This window comes from Cantharellus anzutake (assembly GCF_015039405.1).
Source record: "Cantharellus anzutake strain C23 chromosome Unknown EI90scaffold_5, whole genome shotgun sequence".
Classification (NCBI taxonomy): Eukaryota; Fungi; Basidiomycota; class Agaricomycetes; order Cantharellales; family Hydnaceae; genus Cantharellus; species Cantharellus anzutake.
The window spans coordinates 864524-883624 of record NW_024066955.1 but is presented as its reverse complement, the minus strand read 5'-3'; the positions used below and the strand labels follow the sequence as shown (position 1 = coordinate 883624).

The following is a 19101-nucleotide window of genomic DNA, read 5'->3' as shown; positions in this document are numbered from 1 at the left end:
CGGCAACAAAGTGACTTTCAGTTAATCTTTGCAAGTTAATGACTACAGTTCAATAATGTTTCGTCCAGATATGCCTCTTTATAGACCTTGCCAACACATTCATATCTCGATAGTTCTTTCCCAAGCTCATGCCCCTGCGACCGTCCTTGCTTGTTATTCCAACATGCTCATCATAGCATACTTGGAAGCGTTAGCTAACTCGTTCGCAGTCAGAATAATATTCGCCACTGTAGTATTGATATAATGGCTATAGGAGGCTGTATATGACGCTGGTATCACATTGGCGCTGTGGAGGACACTATCGTTGGGGAAAAAGGTTAGCTTCCCCCAGAAACTTTCTCCTCACTTAGGAAGGAGCTAACTAACTCTAATGTATGAGTCAAGACACTTTCCCTGATGTCCTTGGCCTTCAGTGTCCAGGCGACTGTGATGAGCCAACTCCTGATATCCTCCTCTTTGTACCCAAAGGTATCCTTGATATACTTGACTTGGATTGCAGTGTCAGCGGTGGTAAAACGATTGATATACACAGTTAAGGACTCGAGCCAATTTGAAACAAGGAAGTCGAATGGTTCCGACTCGGAAGGATCTTTCGTCTGAGCCGCGATCATCCACGATGGCCAGGGCGTGGGAACAGAATCTATCTGAACTCAAGAGACGAGAATGAAAAAGATCAGCTGTGTGAAGTCGTATTTGCACGTACAAACCGGACATCTCCTCGGTCAGCCCAGGGTTTGGTAGTAAACCTTGAAATTCGGTTAGTCAATCACCAATACTGTGAAAGATCTGTTTCGTACCATTCCCACATGAACGCAGATGTTGATCCATCGTTCACGGAACGAACCAGGCCCTCGATATTGTTGTTCACTTTTTGGGGGGAGGTTCCGTCAAACACGTTAGTATAAGGGATTCGCAGGGTGACTCTTACCCTGAAATGCCATCTCCTCCACCTGGTTTGTTTTAGTATCCAACCAGCCTAAGATAGGGAAGATCATAAAAACATGGGCTCAATCAGGGTTGAGGAAGCCGAGAAACCTTGCTGCTGCGCCATAACATACGCCATCACATGCGATCCACTGCAAAACCCTTGATCAGAAGCTGTCGAACCTGAAGAGTGTTAATCGACCTTCCAATCCTTGAAATGCCCAGCGTCGTCCCTCGAAGGTCCTCGATCTTTTTATGCTTGCTCTTCGAACTCGTAATGACAGCCCAATTCAGTGGCGTTGTGACATAGCTTCCGACGAGCTTATACGCAGCCGATCCCTTTGCAATCCCAGCAAGCAGTGGATCTGTAAGGGCTATCGCAACATCTACCTCATTGTTCGTGAGGCGAGAGATGACTTGACCGGTGCCGCCTATGATCAGGGTTCAGTGGTTAAGGGGGCAGGCTGAACAGCCAAAGACTCGAAAGGAACCAAAGAGGCCCTTGAGATCTCGTATCTCTCAAAAAGACGAACTATCAACGGACTTGGACATTCCACAAGCGTGAACGTTCTTCCCCTATCCTCCTCTGCAAACTGTGACCCAGCAAGGGAAAGGTATTAGGCTAGGATGAACGCGAAAAGGGATGGTCGCGTGGCCTACCTGAAGAAGTGGCGATGCGAACTGTTCGCGGATGTACCCAACCCGTAGCGCCATCGTTCCTGCTGCTAGCGATGTTTGGCGCTTAGCCCTCGGATCGGCCGATTACGTAAAATTATATATGGTCATATACGCGCCCGAACCCAAATTTAGCATTCACATAAGGAATCAAATTGTAAATGTATTCAGGCGTTTTGCAAAATCATGCATACATCTTTGTGTGCGCCCTCCTTCCAGTCAAGCTTTTGATGGTCGGGTGAGCAATACCTTCGGGTGCCAAGAGAAAAAAAAGAATCGATCAGATTCAAATCAGGTTCATGCTCCCGAACAGTGTGCGAAATTAAAGAAGCACTCACGATACAGCCTTACATCCCGAACATCGCTTGTACGTCTCGGAAGCGTCCTTCGTGTCGCACTTGTACCACCAGCAAAATTTTGCATGATCAATAGTGGCCCCTCGTTCGACATCCTTTCTCGTCCCTCTCTCTACTTCTTCGTTGAAGCCTAGTCCGGTGGCAAGTGCTCTCCAGGTTAACACGGTCTGCCAAAGAGCTGCGCTCTCGCGCAACTTCCTTTCTTTCTCTTTCTCCTTTTCTTTCTCCTTTTCTTCGTCCTCCGCGATGTTCAAGTGCTGTTTTAAGCTTTCAGGTATGGCTGCTTCATCTGTGGCTTGTTTTGAGATAAGAACATCGATGTCATCGAGGACGGGGAGGAAAAGGGGGCGGAATGCGTTGGCAAGGGTCCTCTGAAGCGAGAGCGCGTTTGGCTCCGAGGGGATCGCAGGGAGGTAAACCCTGCATGACAAGTCTTTACATTGAACGGTATGGATGATCATCTTGAAGATACGGTACCACGCGGCTACGGGCGTGGCCGTCCATAAACCGCTCGGGTCATAGAGTGACTGGTAATATTACTTACAGTTGTGAGCATCTTTTGTTGCAGCAGCCATGACAAGCGATTGGCTGGCAACAGTTAGGAAGTTAGAGGAAATAACGAGCTCTGCAATCCGTTGAGCCGGGTTCGGTGCCGCGTTAATCACATTACTATCACCGCAGGGCAAGACTTCAGACAAATTAAATACCCCGCACAAGTGCTTACTTGATAAACGGTGCAACGTTGTTGACAACCATCCAACGATTCTCCCTAACTTCCTCACTATCACTATCCTTCGCCATTGCAAAGTGTGTGCCAAGAAGCCGAACCGCATCTTCGTCTAGCGAGAGCTGTGAGAACCTTTGACTGCTTGGATGAGTTATTTCAACAAACGCGTCCAGGGCGATAAATTCAGCGGAAATCTGAGTCGCATCGATCTGGTAATTCTCGGGCAGCTTGGGTGTATCTGGAGTGCTCTGATCATCGCCGCTAAGCTGATGCACGGTGTAGTTAATGAGGATCTGGCGGAGAGTGACAGCTATTGCCTCAACCCCTCCATGAGATTTCAAGAATATTTCCAATGCATCAGGCGGGGGATTTAGAGCTGGATTCCTAGACTCGTTTACAAGGAGCTGACGGATTACCACACAAAGTAACCGCCGGGCCTGAATGGGTCGCGCAAGATGGTAGCATGCTGACAGTATCGACAACGACTTTGAAGAATACATCAGCTTTCTGGAGTAGGAATCCGTGTGAGAAAATGCTGCTTCTCTCGAGGCCAACCCACACCAACCTGTCGCTGACGTCGGGCACTCGTGAAAGATGGTAAAGTCCTAGAGACAAAATGTTGGTGATAGCGTCCAGACCTTCACGTTCAGCGCTGAGGAGTTGGACTTCTTTATCGATTGTGCTCTCGAGACGAGGATATGCATTCCCGATGGTTTTAAGCGCTCCTGCATTGGCCTCAGTCTGGATTCCGTCCTTCTTCAATGACACGAGAAAGTTGATGAGACCAGTAAAAGGAAGAATCCAATGGGGAGACGCCACGGTTTTGTCCTGCCAAAAGCCTCGCGCTTTCAGATGTCATGCAACCTGACATGGAAGGATGACAGTACTAGCCTGGATGTCCTCAGCTGTTCTGTCATATCCGTCTACAAAGGCGCCCAAAATAACATCCAAAACACCCGCGTCTCGCAGCTGATGATAGACTGACACCTCTTTCGCCGCATACGTGAGAGCAGAAAGCTCGATGTAGCCTATTTTACTCCCTGCCGCCTTGGCACCTTTGACCGCATTGGCCGGGTGCTGCAGAACACCTTCAAGTATTTTCTCATCCGTAACGGGAGGCATCCTGTAAAAGCGGTGAACGATGGATAGAAGATGTTAGAACCCAAGTTCCAATGGAGTACAGTGTTTATCGATCATCCCCGGTGAACGGGTTCCGATTTGAGTCCAGAAGAGAACTTGCGGCTGTGCGAGCTGACCAACGAAGGTGAAAATTTGAAAATCCGCTAAATTGGAGTTTGAGATAAAATGGATCGAGTTTGGACACCCGACGCTTTGGAAACGTTTAACCGACAAAGAGATGAATATCTTGCGGACGAAAAAGGTGGGTCGTTGCAGCTCCAGTGCCAGACAATGCTCTATCATGTTGAAGAATAGGGAAAGGCCCGTGGTCGTCTCTTTCGGCTGCTGAGCAGGAGGAGATTATAAATGAGCTGAAAGGCACTCTCAAGGGCCCTGCATTCGAGAAATTAAAGGCTGAGGCCTGGGCACTCGAAAAGCCCCCGGTCAGAAAGTTCATCGCTCCTGTTGCTGGGAAACTACTACTGCCCAGGAATCTCAACTCAACGAGCGGACATGACATTGTGAGTGCACCAGCCGTAAATCTGCCCGATCTGGGTGAATCGAAGGATCTTGTTCTCAAGGTCCGCTTCAACCGTGGCGATGATTTGAGCGCCATTACCTACAGGCATTACAACACTCCCATCGAGATCTCAGCCGTTAACTACGTCCAGCAGGTCGCATCAGATGGTTCTGGCGCTATTCTTCCTAAGAGGTACTGCTGAACACTTATCTTGTTTTCATTCGTTCTCACATGTATGAGCCAGGCATGAGTATCTCGGTCCTAGCCCACACGTTGCCTCTTATCGAATAACGAAGAACGTATGTGAGATTGAATTCTGGGAACCTTACCTTGAGCAAGCGTGGTTTGGTAGGACATACTGGACTGTCGAGGAAGAGTATGACGAGGAGGTCCGATGGTGGTTCCCTGTCGAGCGGAGTCTATGACATGAGTACTTTGCTGCTGCGAACCTTACACTTGAAGGGAATTCAATTGACGAAAAGTCCACACATCCAAAACCGAGCATTGGCTATACAATCTAGATCTCCGCACCCATTTCCCTGCCGATCTGCCGCAAACAAGCTTTCGCAAGGATGCGAGTATCTACCTCAATTACAGTGCCTGGCGCGTCAACCTCATCGTCGACTTCGGCTCCAATCGTCCCTCTCCGCTCATGGATAGACTGAGCGGGACTATGTGTCTTGTCCTTTTTGTTCTTCTCTTTACTCTTGTTCTTTTCTTTACTCTTTGATCCGTTCACCTTGGAATCCGAAGCAGAAGGCGAATGCGTTGGTGAATATGGGGAAGCAACCCACATTGACGGAGGGGCCCGGCGTATAGTTGCAATTTCGTAGAGCAAAGTGTAGAAATGAAAAAGGTGGGCCTGACTCGATCGTTTTGTTGCATCTGCAATCATCTTCAGAGGTTCTAACGTTGTATCGATGTCTGATGGGGCTCTGTCAGCCACACGAATGACAGACGAGAAGATAGTGAAATACCTGGAACGTTGACACTCCACCTGGAAGGATCATTTGAGAAAGCTGCCCATAAACACCCATGCCAAAGGCGAAGTTCCTGGAGCTTGCGAAGCACGTACAGAAGCTCTTCTTCTCTTGCCCTGTAAATGTGTTAGAGGGTGGAGTCGGGGGTGTTTTTCTAACGTTCACCTTGGAAATGGTACCCCTCCTCGCAGTGCCTCGTCTACAACGTATGTCGCTAGAACAGTATGACATCTGTTCAACAGGCTTGGCAATATAAGAGCAGCAATCCTCTGCCGTTCTGCGGCATTGTCTAATTCAGAGTGGGTCATTAACAACGCCCCGCCATTACCAGACTCGACGTGCCTTGAGTGGAAGCCGAGCACGCTAAGAACAGCAAATCGAAGCACCAATAGTTGAAGCGTTCACGAGGAAGCAGATTAGCCTGCGCTGTGGTACCGAATATTGGCAACGGTTCCACGGGAAGACCGTTTGGTTTGCCCTTCTTCCCTCCATTATCAGGTCGTTGTAGAGAGTCCATGCGCGCTTCAAAATGTGACTCTAGGTCGTGAAGTACACAGGCGTTCTGCAAAGTCTTCCCTAGCTGGATCTGTAAGGATGAAAGGGTCAAAAACATTCCGGGACGCTACGAGATTCTTACAATCACGGGATCAGGCACTCGGGCGTCACCAACGTATGGGATCACGTCGATCTCCAATGTTGCAAGTAGTGCTAGGTCGAACTTCTCTTCCGCATCTTGTTTTTCAAGTGAGAATTGGGTGACAGCAGTACTAAGGGGATTCAGACGTTCGCAAACTGGATGTGTGTAAAGCAAACGTACCAATCAGCGAGAAGCGCGCCACGGAAGACATCCAGAGCCTGACGCCAAATTCCCTCCATATGTTCGGGAAGGATAGCTGGATAGCGGGTTGAACAGATCAACTAAACGAGCTCCCATAGTTTCGACGACGTACTGTCACTGAAGCTCTTAATGCTCTGACCTAACTCCCTCACGATCTTAAGAAAGTTCGTCGTCGCAGTTTTCCATAGGGGTTCATCTGATCCGAATTTTGATGGTGCTGGACAGTCGTACTTCAACTTCATAGGGATGGAATATGACTGTATGTAGTTGAGACACGGCAATGCGCAGACAGTGCGAATGGCTTACCGAGAGAACACGCTCCAACGTCCCATCATTGTAGATGTCCAACTCAGTCTTATGGATGAGGTATAAATCCACTAACTTCGGCATTGCGTACTTAGCTAAGGCTATGTATGTCACTTGTTTTGAAGCGGCTGAGTTCTGAGGGCCCGAGTTGCTCTCCACCTCGAACGCAGCAACAAATGCCAAGGTGGCAAACTCGGACAGATCACTCAAGACAAGTGAAGGTGAGAAACGAACAGTGAGTTTAATAGCTTCCACAGCCTGTATAACTGCTAACTATTAAGACTAGCGTCAGTAATTCGCTTCGACATCGACAGACTAAATCTCGCCTGAACAGGGGTGAGTTTGTCAACATCTGGTCGATACTCTGGCGACTTGGTGTATGTCATGATGGCTTTAAGGATGAACATCATCTGCCGCAACCTTCCTAGCTCCCACTGATCTCCATTAAAGACATACAAGACCCTCAGCACATCCGCCAGAGCAAGCAAACTGTCTTGATTGAAAGGAGGGGTGGCTCCGATCTCCGTTGGTGGTGCTCCCGATGCCTCCCGCTGATTCGCAACCGCCGACCCTACCGCTTCAAGACTGCTCCATGCAGCCTCACGTGCAGTTCTCGAAGCGTCCTGAAGATCCTCCGCCTCGGTCCGTGAAGCATTGATGCTTGCCTCGAGGGATCTTAGCGCGGCAGTAGTAACAATCCGGTTGTCTAATAAAGCGGCTTGTGTAATATGGGTAATAAACCGCTGCCAAATTTTCGCAAAGGCGGGGAGGCGGATGATGCGTGATATAAGAAACTCTGAAAGCACTGATCCGACTAACTGAAAGGCAAGACTCTTTGTGTTATACCACTCATTTATCGCCAGCACGGCCGTGTTGGATGATGTGGAGAGATCGGTATGCAGCTTACGGATAGAGGATGATAGGGAATCGAATAGGGCGAATACAATGGTTTCAAGGCACTCCGTCCACATTTCAGGACTCAAAGTTGCCCCATAAAGCTGAAGCGAGCGGAAAAGCGTTTGGATCGCGCCATTCCGAACCTCAGTACGAAGATCGGCACATAGTTGGAGCAGCTCCGATAAAAGGAACATCCACAGACTGCTGTAGACAGGTTCTTTGTCTGAATCTTTCCGCTTGGATTGGACAGAATCCGATACGCCCCACATCAAACTCTCGGCGGCCGTCAGCGCTATATTTGTATCGGGCTGTGTGCCGAACTGACCAATGGTATTGATACAAAGCCGAAGGTTGTCAGGGGATAAGGCGTCGATGGAATCACAAACCAGAGTCAAGGACTGAAAGGCGATCCGTAGTAGAGAAGCATTCGACTTAATCAAAGGAGACGAAAGTGGAGGCGGCCGAGGACGCGACGAACTCTCGGCTTGATCGGAGGGGGATCGTGGGGAGGGCGGCAAGGGTGAGTACGAAGGTGGTGGGATGCAGACGCTGGACAAAACCTCGAAAATAGTCTCCCATCCAGTCACTAGGGTGTGAGCGGAAAACTGCAGTATCTCATGCAGGCATTCGAGACCCAGACGTCGTACTTCTGTGACAGTGAACGAAAACTGCGGTGGTTCAAAAATCACCTGCTCACTCAGAGCACGGAACATTCTTTGTTGCATCTCAGCCTGATCGCCTAGGTTTGTGATGTTTCTTGGAACAACAACCAAGATGTCATCAAGAACCTCGGCTGATTGGAGACGGATAGGTGAAGGCGCAAGGGGGTTCTTCAAGGTTGATAGGAGGTGACCTACAACAATATTCCATGCGAGAGCGGGATCCCGATAGATGAGACGATGAATATTGAGCTTCGACACAGAACCTAATCTGGCAATGCCAAAGTCACCGCCTCGCTACGAGGGCATGAGTAGGATAGAAATAAAAACGCTCTCTTCCTACTTACAATGTTTCTTGTGAGCTGGATCCCACTAGCCCGACGACGGTGAGGTGATTCCACTCGTGGTGGCAACAGTCCTGACGAGAGATCGTCTACACTGTTCTCATTCTGGGATTCCGTGGGCGCTAGTCCTGCCTGCATATTAATCATCTCAGAACTCAGTTTACAGAGAGCCGTGATGAAAAATTGAAAAGCTTCATCATCAAGATTCTTTGACGCATCAAAGAGTCGATTCATCATGGCTCTGACACTCTCCACGTCGATGTCAGACATTATGGAAGACCTGGTATGGCTCGATGGGGATCCCACACTCAAAGCTGCAGCAGGGGGAGTCATCGAGGCTGTACGGGATTTGATTGGGCTGAGTCCCGAGGGCCCCGTGGAAGCACGGCGAGTGGCAGAAGGACCTTTGACGAATAGGACATACTCGGCATTCTGAAGTGTTTCCAACACGTCGAACCAGCTGCTGCCGAGACTCCCGGCAAGGAAGAGTGCGGTTGAGATAAGCACTTTCAAGCAGGTCATATTGCGATCTGAGAGGGATGGGGTAACGCTTGCCGCAGGTCCGCTGCCCCCTACACTGTTAGCTAACGCAGCTAAATTTTCTGTGGCGGCCGAGAGCACACTTGCTGAACGGGGCGTCGCAGGCGTTTCTGATGAAGCAGCTGAATCGAGGGCGGAGACAACTCCAGACGGAATTGCGAATTTGCTGAGACATGTCAAGAACGCATCCCGAGGGGTGCTCAGTCCAACTACTCCAGCTACATTTGCCATGCTCTGCAAACCAGTCAGTACTTCGACGAAAAGGTCATCTGAAAGAGTCGTAGTGATAAAGAAGGACAATGCAGCCAGTGTAGCTGGCCAAGCGGCTTCAATCATGCCATACACCGATCGCAGCTGCTGTGTGCTGGACTCTGAATCCGGTAATTTCGAGATGTCAAGAGCCGGTGGTGCCCGTATAGGCGAATCCCCTGCAGCACGGGGACGTTGAATGGCAATAGATGTATAGAGGGGGACAGAGAGAGAGGCAAAGGCTTCGGTAAGCGCCACTAAGGACTGCAAAGCCAAAAGATAGACATAAAGTTCGGGGATCGCTGGTGCATCCGCCTTATCGAGTTGATCAATGCTGTGCACGGTTTTTAACGGTGGGCCTTCTACATCTTAAATGTACGCACCATTGCAGTTTCATTGAGGCACCCTGGATGCTAAGCCCTGTGCCTGAACCGATTCCGACCATATTGGCAGCGCTCGCAACAACACCAGCGACGGTTTCAATCCCATATCCCGAAGCTCCGCTAAGACCCAAATCTAATGTAGACTGTGAAAGGATGGCAGACACCCCGGATCCATATATTTGAGAGGATGAACCCAGGAGAGCAGGTTTCTCAGTGGCGAGACGTTTCAACGCCGTAACAAGGTATGAGAAAACTTTTGAGGAGCTTTTTGCTCTGGCCCCGTCGTAACGATCCCATATTTGGCGAACAATCTCGGCATCACTGCATAGTCTGTAAAGTGGGATTGCATGAGAACAGTTAGTTGTCACACACGAGCTGAAGTGTACTACTCACCCTCGGATGATCTCCATGGCAAGCACCCGCATCCAAGATGGACGAGGTGCTTCATGATTATCATGGTCACCCGAGATGACTTTTATGAATAGCATTAGGAATACTTCCCCTTCAGTCTCCAGCAACTCGAGGAACTGTTTGAGCAGAAGGAACACGACTCGTGTGGAGCGGAGGGTTAAGGGAAATATAGGTTTATCTGAAAGGGCCTTTAGTAGCAACGGTGAAAGATGATGCCTAAGCAGCAAGAGCAGCTCGGATCGCTGCCAGTTGAAAAGTCAGGTTTGATCAGACATGATGTCGTAAACTAGATACCTTTCTGAACATAGAGTGATAGTTAGCCAGCACACTCTCGATTAACTCCAGAGCAAAGGTTTTTGGCAGGGACTCGAGGCTGAGGAAACTCGGGCGCTCTGAGTTCGCTAGCAAGCATAGGTCCTGAAACACGCAAAATGCATCCCTGGAGGATGGAGAAAGGAATACTTCTGTGCCATTAGGAAACACTGTCTTCTCTCGCTCCTTCCCATCCTCGTCAACCTCGTCCATCCGTTCGGCATCAACCACCTTGTCAAATACTAGCATCACGAGCTGCCGCAGCGTAGCGGCTGCAGTAGATGAAACGACGGCAATTCTGGACTCCTGTAGTCTAAAACACAACAATAATGCCTGTGAGCATATCTATGTCAGGATGTAAGGATGTGAGAGGTTGTGGATGCCACGCACGTCCCCAAGTAACACCCCATGGATACCAGAATAATTGGTGAGAAGTGACAACAATGTTTGAAGTATACGGAGCTGCACATCAACGCCTTGAGACATGCAATCGGCAACTGTGGATACGATATGAGGAATGGATGAAAGGGGGACAGCCTTCATGACGATTAAGCGCTGAAGTGAGCCGAGCGAAATAGTGACGACTTTCGGATTTTTGGTAGCGCATCCCATGAATATTGGCTTAAGTAACTCCTCTGATTGGGCCCCATCTACGAATCAAGTTAGGAGAATTGGATCAAATCTTCCGCTCAAATAAAGACAAGCTAGACCACAGCGCACCCGTGAGCAAACTTGCAGATGCTTGTTCAGGAGAAGCTCTCAGCATAGAGAGGGACTTCTCTGCAGCCTTCAAGTGGGGTTGTGGATGAGCGGCATAATGAGGAAGCCTTAGTGGGGACTGCAAACAATACCCACATCTCGAACGTCAGGGTATTTCCTCCGAGTTTCACTAGCCAGCGACTGTAAAGGGAGAAAGTAAGGTCCCTGCAGTGACCATGTGCACTTTTAAGGCGCATACCTGGAGTTCTGTTACCAAGAACGCGAGACCTGACATTATGGGATGCCGATGAGCTCAGGGACAGTCACGGTTCGGCGACACGACCAATGCATAGCCACTCACATTCGATTCTCTAGTTGGGCCTCTCGCAAAGATGAATCCCCTCTTTTGGGCCCAACGCACATCCTCTGCGTTGGGAAGCGCACGGATCGCGTCATTTGGTCCCAGACACCGGGTTTCTCTCTTTAGTTCCCCCCGCAGAGGGATCTCCAGCGTCCCTCCAGAGCTCATCATCAAACCAGCAACCGAAACGCACAACCTATTGATGCTTGATAACTTATTGAAGACAGTGAGGGAAAGATCTGAGCCGGCTTTTCGTTGGTGGGTTACCAAGGATGTAGGCATTCTGTCACGTTCAGGATCGGTTCATGCCCTCATTTGATTCTAGCGCAATGCCGTTGCGTCTGCCAATCCTCTGGCGAGATAACCTTTTAAGTACGGCTGTGTCTTCCCCTAGGAGCGAAATTACAGAAATTCCAGCTGGGGCCGGAACGAATCTGATGCCAAGGCGTATGCATGAGAGCTACGCTCAAGTGACCCTGCCATTCGCGTCCGATCCTCACCTCCTCGATAGCTACACGAACGCTAACGGGGGAATTCGCACCGGGAAGATAATGGAACATCTCGACTCGCTTGCAGGCTCTGTGGCATACAAACATGCGCTTGGTCCTGCAGTAGAGTCTCTCGGCTCAATTAGTGATGTTGGTGAGCATTCCGAGGTTCTAGGATTTAATCATTTGTTTTATGAGTTCTGGAAGGCTTCTACTTTGTTACTGCGTCCATTGATCGGTGGGCGATGCCACAGGTTGTGCATGTCAGGTGGCCTGACGTGGTTCCTCAGATTGGATATGCTTCAACCACTCACGCCGCAGGACACCAGCGATCTTCGAATAAGCGGGCAAGTCATCTTCGTAGGTGCTAGCTCAATGGAAGTAGCAATTAAGTTGGAGAGCGTGAATGAAACCACAGGGGAGGAGAAAACTGTAATGATTGGTGAGTCTGAAACTTTTGCCTGCCGGGTCCATCGCAAACTTCACCCTGCATGTCATCTAGGTAGATTCTCCATGGTTTGTCGAGATGCAGTAACCCATAAGGCGCAGAAGCTGAACCCACTCATACTTGAGACGGAGACAGAGCGAGAACTTTTTCATATCGGCAAAGGTCAGTTCTATTCATCAAGAGTGCCCGCGCGTGTTGATATGATCTTTCAGTTGGAAAGGAACGGAAAAAGAAAATCAGTCTCCTGTCCTTGAGTCGTTCCCCGCCGTGCGAGGACGAAAGTTCTCTCATTCACAGTCTCTTTGTTGTGCATCAACCCTTCACTGATAGCAAAGGGAGGCCATTGGAGACAACCCCAATGGGGAATACAATGCTGGAGAGCACCGCCTTGATGCATCCACAAGATAGGAAGTATGTTTTGTAGTACTGCTGCCCAAGACTGTCATGATAAGACGTTTATTGTTAGCGTCCACCAAAAGATCTTTGGAGGCAAGACCCGATACAACCTGAAGTTTTCACACCACTGACGACTTCTCAGGTTACCTGATGCGTCTGGCATATGAGGTTCGGATACCCTAACTCCAGTGCAGGTGACAACCCAAATATCCCTCCTACAGATTGGATATTCGACCGCTACTTTATTTGCAAACCGTCCCCTTCGCTTCTTTTCCCTGGACAACACTACCTTCAAGCTTCCTGTCCCTGTGGGGAGTATTCTACGGTTACAAAGCAAAGTTACTCATACTAAATCTGGTGCGGCCAACTTCAGAAGTGACCGTCATGCCTCCCTTGTAGTAAGTATCGCGCCGACAAATTGATCAATCGTTGAACATTGACTTTTATGATCCAAGAACGTTCGCGTGCAAGCCGATGTCCTGGACGTTAAGACAGGAGATAAGAAGACGACAAATGAGTTCCAATTCACTTGGGGCGACGATCACACTCTGCACAAGACAGTCATCCCGGTGACTTATATAGGTAAACTGACCATTTCTATCTCTTATACAACGCTAATTTTCACCCCTTGAACAGAAGCTATGGAATGGCTGGAAGGGCGGCGTGCTCTCGATGTCGGTGATCAAATAAGGAAATTTAGGTCATAAAATTATAACTCAAACCGAACATTTGGAGGCAGGGCTCGTGCGGACTGCGTCTTCCATTCTTGTTTTTGATCATGAAACATGCACTGGTGAGGGAGCAGAAGAGGTCGCTTTCTTATCCTACATCATAGGAGTATGAAATAGAAGACCTGAAGTGTTATGTGTGGCCCATTCGACTCACGTCTGTCTGAATCGCTGCATGCCACCAAAATCATTTCCCTGACGCTACATCATACAGATGTGCGACGATGACCAGAATCTCTGGGATTTCTTGGTGGACAGGCAATCTCCCGAGGCAGCTGAGTTCACCTATGATAATCATGGCCAAATGTTTCAATAGCTCCAACCTAGGACATATCATGCCCGAATACCACTTTCGAAACCCATCTGGTCGCTGAGCTCATCTAACGCCCATTGTTGAACTCATGACTAGAAAATATCCAATCACCAGTGAACCGGACGAGAGCAGATCCCACCAACGGAACGCAGGTCCATTACGAAACATATAATCTTATAGCCTCCAGTTATAGTTCGAGCTCGCCGCGGAGATTCTCATTTACACTCAAAGTCGATACGGATGTCTCCAAAACCCAGTGATGCCCATCAATGTTGGTTCATCTGTGGACAATCCTTCTGGAATAAGACCGATGAAGGTGGGAAGTACATCCTGTGCTTTCCTAGCCATTGGGAAGCACGATGAGGAGCTCCAATAAGAGCCGGCGGTGGGGAACGCCAGAGGGCGCCATAAATGGTTGTAGTATGTGATCAAACCATAACCGCCGCGCACTGGCTATGTTTCCATCTGGAATTCAGTGATACAATAACCATGAAGGAATTAAGGACCTAGTGAAAACGTACGCACAATGCAGCATGACGGCAGCCCCGACAGGTGTCAAAGCTTCTCTGAATTGCAAAGCGCGACCCGGATACAAATGCAACAAGGAGAAGCAGCGTAGTGCCGATGAGCAACACGCAAGAAGTTCGGAAAACAGGTGAAAACTGATGCGCATCAGAGACCAAGTGGATACCCGGAATCCCACTAGCTGAAGGTACCCAAACGTCGTAACACCTCCACCTTCGGGAAGACCGGATAACTTACACATTCAACTGCAAAACAGGACGAAGCAATCAGTAGTGCAGACAAAGATAATCCCGAAACTAAGGAAAAATCGGCACAAGGATCGATGCACAGCGGGTAGACATAAAGCAAATAAATAGCCCAGGAGCCAATGCGGACTGCAACCCCGATATGACATACGTCTAGGATATGCAAAGGCAAGCAATCGCATGGCTGAGGTGCGCGGCATGTGAATTAAGCCGATAGTGGGTATGGCGTGACGGATGAAGGCATGGGAGTCGATGCGTACAGTGGACGCGAATTGAATAAAGGGGAAAATTAGGGTGAGTGCTTGCACCGTTGAGACCCAATTCGTACCTCTATTAAATCATAAACTTACCGAAAGCGAGTCATTGGCAGGGATGAAGAGTCGTCCGTGTGGCAGTCCGAGGGATCGTTATGCTATACTTGAATCCTTCATCTCCGGGGGGGCTTGTTGTCAATGGAAAACACTGAATCCTCCCCTGGTAGTCTGTGTAGTGCGGCTCGTGTGAGGATGGTGAATACACCAGGAATATCTACCTACCCGAAATCAACAAGCCACATATTACCCTGCCCAGGTTCGACTGTACCCACGGCCATCATGCCAATAACATCGTCAAATGCCAACAGATGCACGCCGGCCGACCAGTTGATCGAACTAGGCAGCTGCCACAGAATTCGAGGTCGACCGATCCGATCCCCTTCCAGCATGCAGGAGACGATCGTTGAAGTTTGGTGGCGTTCATCCTCGGTAGAGAAAACGCAGGCTTTACAACTGGAAGTCATTGCGAGATTGCGGCAGGCTAACGGCACAGACCGGATTGGCACCTCTTCAGTGGGGCGACTTAGGGTCATCAAGCCAGTGTCTTCATGAGCCTTCAACTGGAGAAGCAAAAAATTTTCTCCTTCGTCGCGTGCGACTAAGTGGATAGTAGGATGGTTCAAGTTCTCGCCAACCCAAGGTTGAATTTGAAAGAGCCTGGACTTGAGTTCTATGATGTGTTTCGGGTTTATGCAAAGATTCGGTGCCACGTAAACAGAGGGGTCACTGATCATGTCGTGTTCATAGACGCAGACAGCGGAAGATTTGAAGATAAAAACGTTGGACTCGCAAAAAACAGCCGACTGTGCAAGTTGCGGCTAAAAATCGGTCAATAATGATAAAAATCACGAAGATCATGTGGGCTTACGGCGGTATCGTGCACCAACAAACTCAGAGAGCACATTACACCTTCTGATGAGGCAAGGACCGCGGTTTGCGGTGTGGTCGAGTCTGCGAATAGAACAAGGTTCCCGGAGGCAGCAAGAGGTTTTGATAAACCTTCATATATCCTCAAGGGGATGAAAGCGGGATTTTTGTCCAGCACACACTGCACTAGGTAAGATTTCTGAAGGCTATTATTGGGCAATGAGAAACGCGCCGAGCAGGGTGAGTACTTCCTACCTTGACGAAAGAACGAGTAGATGTTTATCAACATCTTTAGTTGCATGAACAAGTCCCGAATACACCCAACCCCCTTTCAAGTCAAGTGCAACGTTATATCGATGGAGAGCGAGGATATCCCAAAGCTCTAAATGGCCTCCACTTGACGCGAGGAAGGCCCAACGACCAGCGTGAAGTGTGACCCAAGATATGATGCCACCATCATACCGGATCCTCGTCAGACGCTTGGGGTGCAAAGTAGGAAGTTTATGCTGATCGTGCCAAATGCAAACAGTCCGAAGGGCCAAGCGCTCCAATTCGGTTTGCGGTAAACCAAGCAAACCAAGGAAGCGTTCTGGCGACCAGAGTCCGACTCTAACAATGTTCTCATGAATCCATGCGCTCCAAAACGTCCTCGAAAGCGATAGCTCGTATAAATGCTTTGAACCACACTGGCGAAGATCTATCAATCATTTCAATTATACTGGGGAGTTTTTCTGGTTGCTCACGAGTCTCAATGAGAACACATCCCCAAAGGACAAGAACATCCCAAACGCTATGAAGATGTCCTCCGGGACCAGAACTAGTTGCATTTCTTGCACGAAACAACACGATGGTAACTTAGTACACCTCTGAGGCCAGAGAACTCCGTCAATTCAGACTGGCTATTGAATTATGCCGAGATTCATGTGCATGTGGATTTTGTGAACGCCGCGATGTTTAGCGTCCTGGCGCATGCACACTCATGTATCGAAGAGAGAGGTACATGAACCATCTATCCGCTCATTTGGAGTTCTCATTGAATTCAGCGTCGTTGCGGCCTATTGGCCTGAATTCACTTATGAGAATTGTTACACCTAGTCCAAGAGCGTGACTGATACGAGAAATGCCCCTTACAGCGTGATCGCCTGTGAGGTTTCTTACTTCTTGCCGTCTTTCGTAAACGTCTGCACAACCCTGACCCAAACCTCTATCTCAAAATAGTGCCACCAAGCGTGTCCAAACTCTTCTGACGGAACGCGCCCTTCTATCTTCCCATCAGGATCGATAGGCAGCCATTGTGCATGTTTGATATGGTCTGCCAAGTCTTTCCCCTCATGCCATGGTGCGACGATCTCATCCTTTGTTCCGTGAATAATAAGGACTTTTGTGGAAGGTTTGATGAGGTGAAGTCCAGGCCTGAGGTCGAGGCTATGGACCTTCAATTGCACGTGGGATATCGTAATTAGTAATGAGCATGACAGGCAAAGACCAATACCTACCGCAAGGACTTGGCGAACTGGAGAAAATGTTGAAAGTCAGTACCCCCGAAAGCGCGTGCACTGGCGCGATAGAAATTGCACGCACCAATCTGGGCAATGGGCCGCTTGTAGGCAATGGCATGCATATGGGCATCGAATACCGTCCTCCCCTTCTCAGTCTTGAGAAATTCGGGATCAAAAAAGGTCTCCACGGCGCATTTCATTATGTCTCTTTTCTGCTCATCACTCATCTTTGCTTCTCCCTTCCCTTCCTCGGGCTCGTCTCTCGCCAATAGCAGTGGGAAGTACGTGCTGACGAAATCCGTGCACCACTTCTCAAATACTGGCTCCGCATGGGGAACTTTTGCAAAAGTAGCCGTCAAAAGAGCATGATGAACCCTAAAGGGAGCTGCAGCTCTATCATTTTCCCCGGAGCTTTCTGGATCCTCGGCAGACGCGAGGATGATCAAAAGTTGCTGTGCAACTGCGCCTCCCATGGACCATCCTAGGATATCGATGTCTTCATAACCAAGATGCTTGATGAGGGCGATGGCGTCCTGGGCCATCAGCCTTATGCTTAGCTCGCCGGGTTGGCGCCCATCAAGGATGGAAGTGCCCATATCGCTATCCAAAACAGGGCTTTCAATGATAACACCCAACTCAGCACCAAATCCCTCGCTCTCACCGATGATCCAGGAGGAGTGCTTGGGAAGACTCGCAGTATAAGCAAGATGGGATGTTTCAGTGGGCAGGCAGCACTTTACTTGGTCTTAGCTTGCTCAAAGGGACACTGAGCGCTGCCCAATCTTCGTATATCATTGACATCCCATTCAGAAAAACAAGAGGACGTATTCCATTGCTAAGGAGCCCAGCTCCCATGACCTCATAGCCTAACTGAGCACCATCTGGTAACCGGAAGATGGGCATCGTTTTAGAGGAATTGAGATGGTCAAAGTTGCGGGATGGCTAAAGATAGAATGATCGACGTAAACACAAGTAAATACAGATCACCCGCTAATCCAACACCTCGACTGGATTTCATAGTATAATTTAAAGGGGGGGAAGCAGCCTAAGGCCCCGAATCGGTGCATCGGCCAAGTGTTTCCCCCAGGCCCTAAACGGGACGAGTCCGGAAATAGGGCGATAGCTAAATCCAGCCTCCTACCCCAGGGTGTACCTTCAACTGTTTAGAGAGAGGGCGCATCGGCATAAAGCCCGTCCCTCCGCAAGTGAGTGAATCGGAGATCCACTCACTGGACTTGTGGTGTACGAACAACAAAAGCCTCCAGGGAAATTTCAGGGCGTAGTAATGCCATCGCGCAGCCATGTGCAATTCTCCTGAATCAGGACGTTGAAAATTGGCTTTTCCAGCAGGGGTGCAATGTTCGAGTTCCGTGGTGGCTGGCTCATGGATGCAAACCCTTTGGTCACAAGCCCGAACCACAGGCGATACGGCACCGTGTTACTTTCTGCCACAACTTGAACGACCCTCTTGTATGGAATGCTGCGCTGCAGTAAAACAGGACTGATGGGTTGAATATAGAAGATGCATTCATCCGGTGAGTCCGTGGTCCCGGCCTCTCGATAATTGCTTAGTGGTATAATCAGCGCGAATTTTTCTGGAGGTGACTAAGCTCTTCAAAGAGAGGGGGGGCAGAAGTGGCGGAGGTAAGCTGACCGCTTCAGCTGCGACCGTGTTGCCCCCGGCATCAAGAAGCTGGGAGGGTCTGCGGGAGAGGGCTATCGGAATGAGGCCTCATGGCTTGATTTTACACGACGAAGCTTCCAAAAAAGGGCCCGAGCGGAAACCATTATCATTCAGTATCGTGGGGTATCGTGGGTTGCTAACCAGAAACGAAGAGGGATTTTTACGTGTCGATTTTGGGGTCAGTATGGGTCCGAGTTAGTCCCGGAACATACGACAGTTCTAGGATAGGACTGTGGGACTGGTTACATTACTTGCTATTGTGCAAGGCTATCTCCTTTCATCCTTCCTAGTCTT

The 19101-nt window shown here is 49.3% G+C and overlaps 9 protein-coding genes across 9 annotated transcripts; 2 read left to right on the top strand and 7 right to left on the bottom strand.

Annotated features, from left to right (window-relative positions):
* Nucleotides 1–19: 19 nt before the first annotated feature.
* On the bottom strand, nt 20–2082 carry EI90DRAFT_2072551 (periplasmic binding protein-like II). The gene is made up of 10 exons (XM_039052520.1): nt 1938–2082; nt 1585–1848; nt 1469–1517; nt 1127–1355; nt 1036–1076; nt 929–976; nt 798–867; nt 704–746; nt 367–644; nt 20–298 (listed from the first exon to the last, which is right to left on the bottom strand). Exons 2-10 carry the CDS (start codon nt 1636–1638, stop codon nt 154–156), a joined length of 957 nt encoding a protein of 318 aa, XP_038921879.1. The 5' UTR covers nt 1639–1848; nt 1938–2082; the 3' UTR covers nt 20–153.
* EI90DRAFT_2073679 (uncharacterized protein) lies at nt 1580–3158 on the bottom strand. Its single transcript, XM_039052521.1, has 5 exons — nt 2848–3158; nt 2680–2794; nt 2500–2643; nt 1938–2439; nt 1580–1848 (listed from the first exon to the last, which is right to left on the bottom strand). Exons 2-5 carry the CDS (start codon nt 2786–2788, stop codon nt 1767–1769), a joined length of 837 nt encoding a protein of 278 aa, XP_038921878.1. The 5' UTR covers nt 2789–2794; nt 2848–3158; the 3' UTR covers nt 1580–1766.
* On the bottom strand, nt 2501–4063 carry EI90DRAFT_3035846 (uncharacterized protein). Its single transcript, XM_039058654.1, has 4 exons — nt 3574–4063; nt 3248–3510; nt 2848–3189; nt 2501–2794 (listed from the first exon to the last, which is right to left on the bottom strand). Exons 1-4 carry the CDS (start codon nt 3802–3804, stop codon nt 2743–2745), a joined length of 888 nt encoding a protein of 295 aa, XP_038921877.1. The 5' UTR covers nt 3805–4063; the 3' UTR covers nt 2501–2742.
* Nucleotides 3897–4901, top strand: EI90DRAFT_2073791 (uncharacterized protein). Its single transcript, XM_039052522.1, has 4 exons — nt 3897–4063; nt 4117–4322; nt 4383–4513; nt 4566–4901. The coding sequence occupies exons 1-4, from the start codon at nt 3988–3990 to the stop codon at nt 4744–4746; spliced, it is 594 nt and encodes a 197-aa protein (XP_038921876.1). The 5' UTR covers nt 3897–3987; the 3' UTR covers nt 4747–4901.
* Nucleotides 4638–11272, bottom strand: EI90DRAFT_3279123 (uncharacterized protein). Its single transcript, XM_039066649.1, has 18 exons — nt 11199–11272; nt 11096–11140; nt 10961–11027; nt 10631–10890; nt 10223–10573; nt 9911–10170; nt 9518–9847; nt 8349–9468; nt 6772–8298; nt 6446–6718; nt 6252–6396; nt 6119–6194; nt 5939–6068; nt 5644–5887; nt 5467–5590; nt 5299–5417; nt 5027–5245; nt 4638–4921 (listed from the first exon to the last, which is right to left on the bottom strand). The coding sequence occupies exons 1-18, from the start codon at nt 11232–11234 to the stop codon at nt 4839–4841; spliced, it is 5409 nt and encodes a 1802-aa protein (XP_038921875.1). The 5' UTR covers nt 11235–11272; the 3' UTR covers nt 4638–4838.
* Nucleotides 11273–11629: 357 nt separating this feature from the next.
* On the top strand, nt 11630–13339 carry EI90DRAFT_2906774 (Thioesterase/thiol ester dehydrase-isomerase; the record flags this gene model as incomplete). Its single annotated transcript, XM_039054263.1, has 9 exons — nt 11630–11933; nt 11987–12026; nt 12079–12234; nt 12295–12398; nt 12449–12647; nt 12749–12800; nt 12854–13030; nt 13088–13214; nt 13269–13339. 9 exons carry the CDS (start codon nt 11630–11632, stop codon nt 13337–13339), a joined length of 1230 nt encoding a protein of 409 aa, XP_038921874.1.
* A 696-nt stretch (nt 13340–14035) lies between these two features.
* Nucleotides 14036–14672, bottom strand: EI90DRAFT_3035835 (uncharacterized protein). The gene is made up of 2 exons (XM_039058653.1): nt 14455–14672; nt 14036–14385 (listed from the first exon to the last, which is right to left on the bottom strand). Exons 1-2 carry the CDS (start codon nt 14641–14643, stop codon nt 14146–14148), a joined length of 429 nt encoding a protein of 142 aa, XP_038921873.1. The 5' UTR covers nt 14644–14672; the 3' UTR covers nt 14036–14145.
* EI90DRAFT_2074398 (uncharacterized protein) lies at nt 14642–16516 on the bottom strand. Its single transcript, XM_039052524.1, has 6 exons — nt 16368–16516; nt 15880–16310; nt 15626–15830; nt 14980–15575; nt 14794–14917; nt 14642–14744 (listed from the first exon to the last, which is right to left on the bottom strand). The coding sequence occupies exons 1-5, from the start codon at nt 16449–16451 to the stop codon at nt 14893–14895; spliced, it is 1341 nt and encodes a 446-aa protein (XP_038921872.1). The 5' UTR covers nt 16452–16516; the 3' UTR covers nt 14642–14744; nt 14794–14892.
* Nucleotides 16517–16636: 120 nt separating this feature from the next.
* Nucleotides 16637–17876, bottom strand: EI90DRAFT_3035827 (Alpha/Beta hydrolase protein). Its single transcript, XM_039058652.1, has 3 exons — nt 17206–17876; nt 17121–17137; nt 16637–17057 (listed from the first exon to the last, which is right to left on the bottom strand). Exons 1-3 carry the CDS (start codon nt 17717–17719, stop codon nt 16779–16781), a joined length of 810 nt encoding a protein of 269 aa, XP_038921871.1. The 5' UTR covers nt 17720–17876; the 3' UTR covers nt 16637–16778.
* Between the last annotated feature and the right edge of the window lie 1225 nt (nt 17877–19101).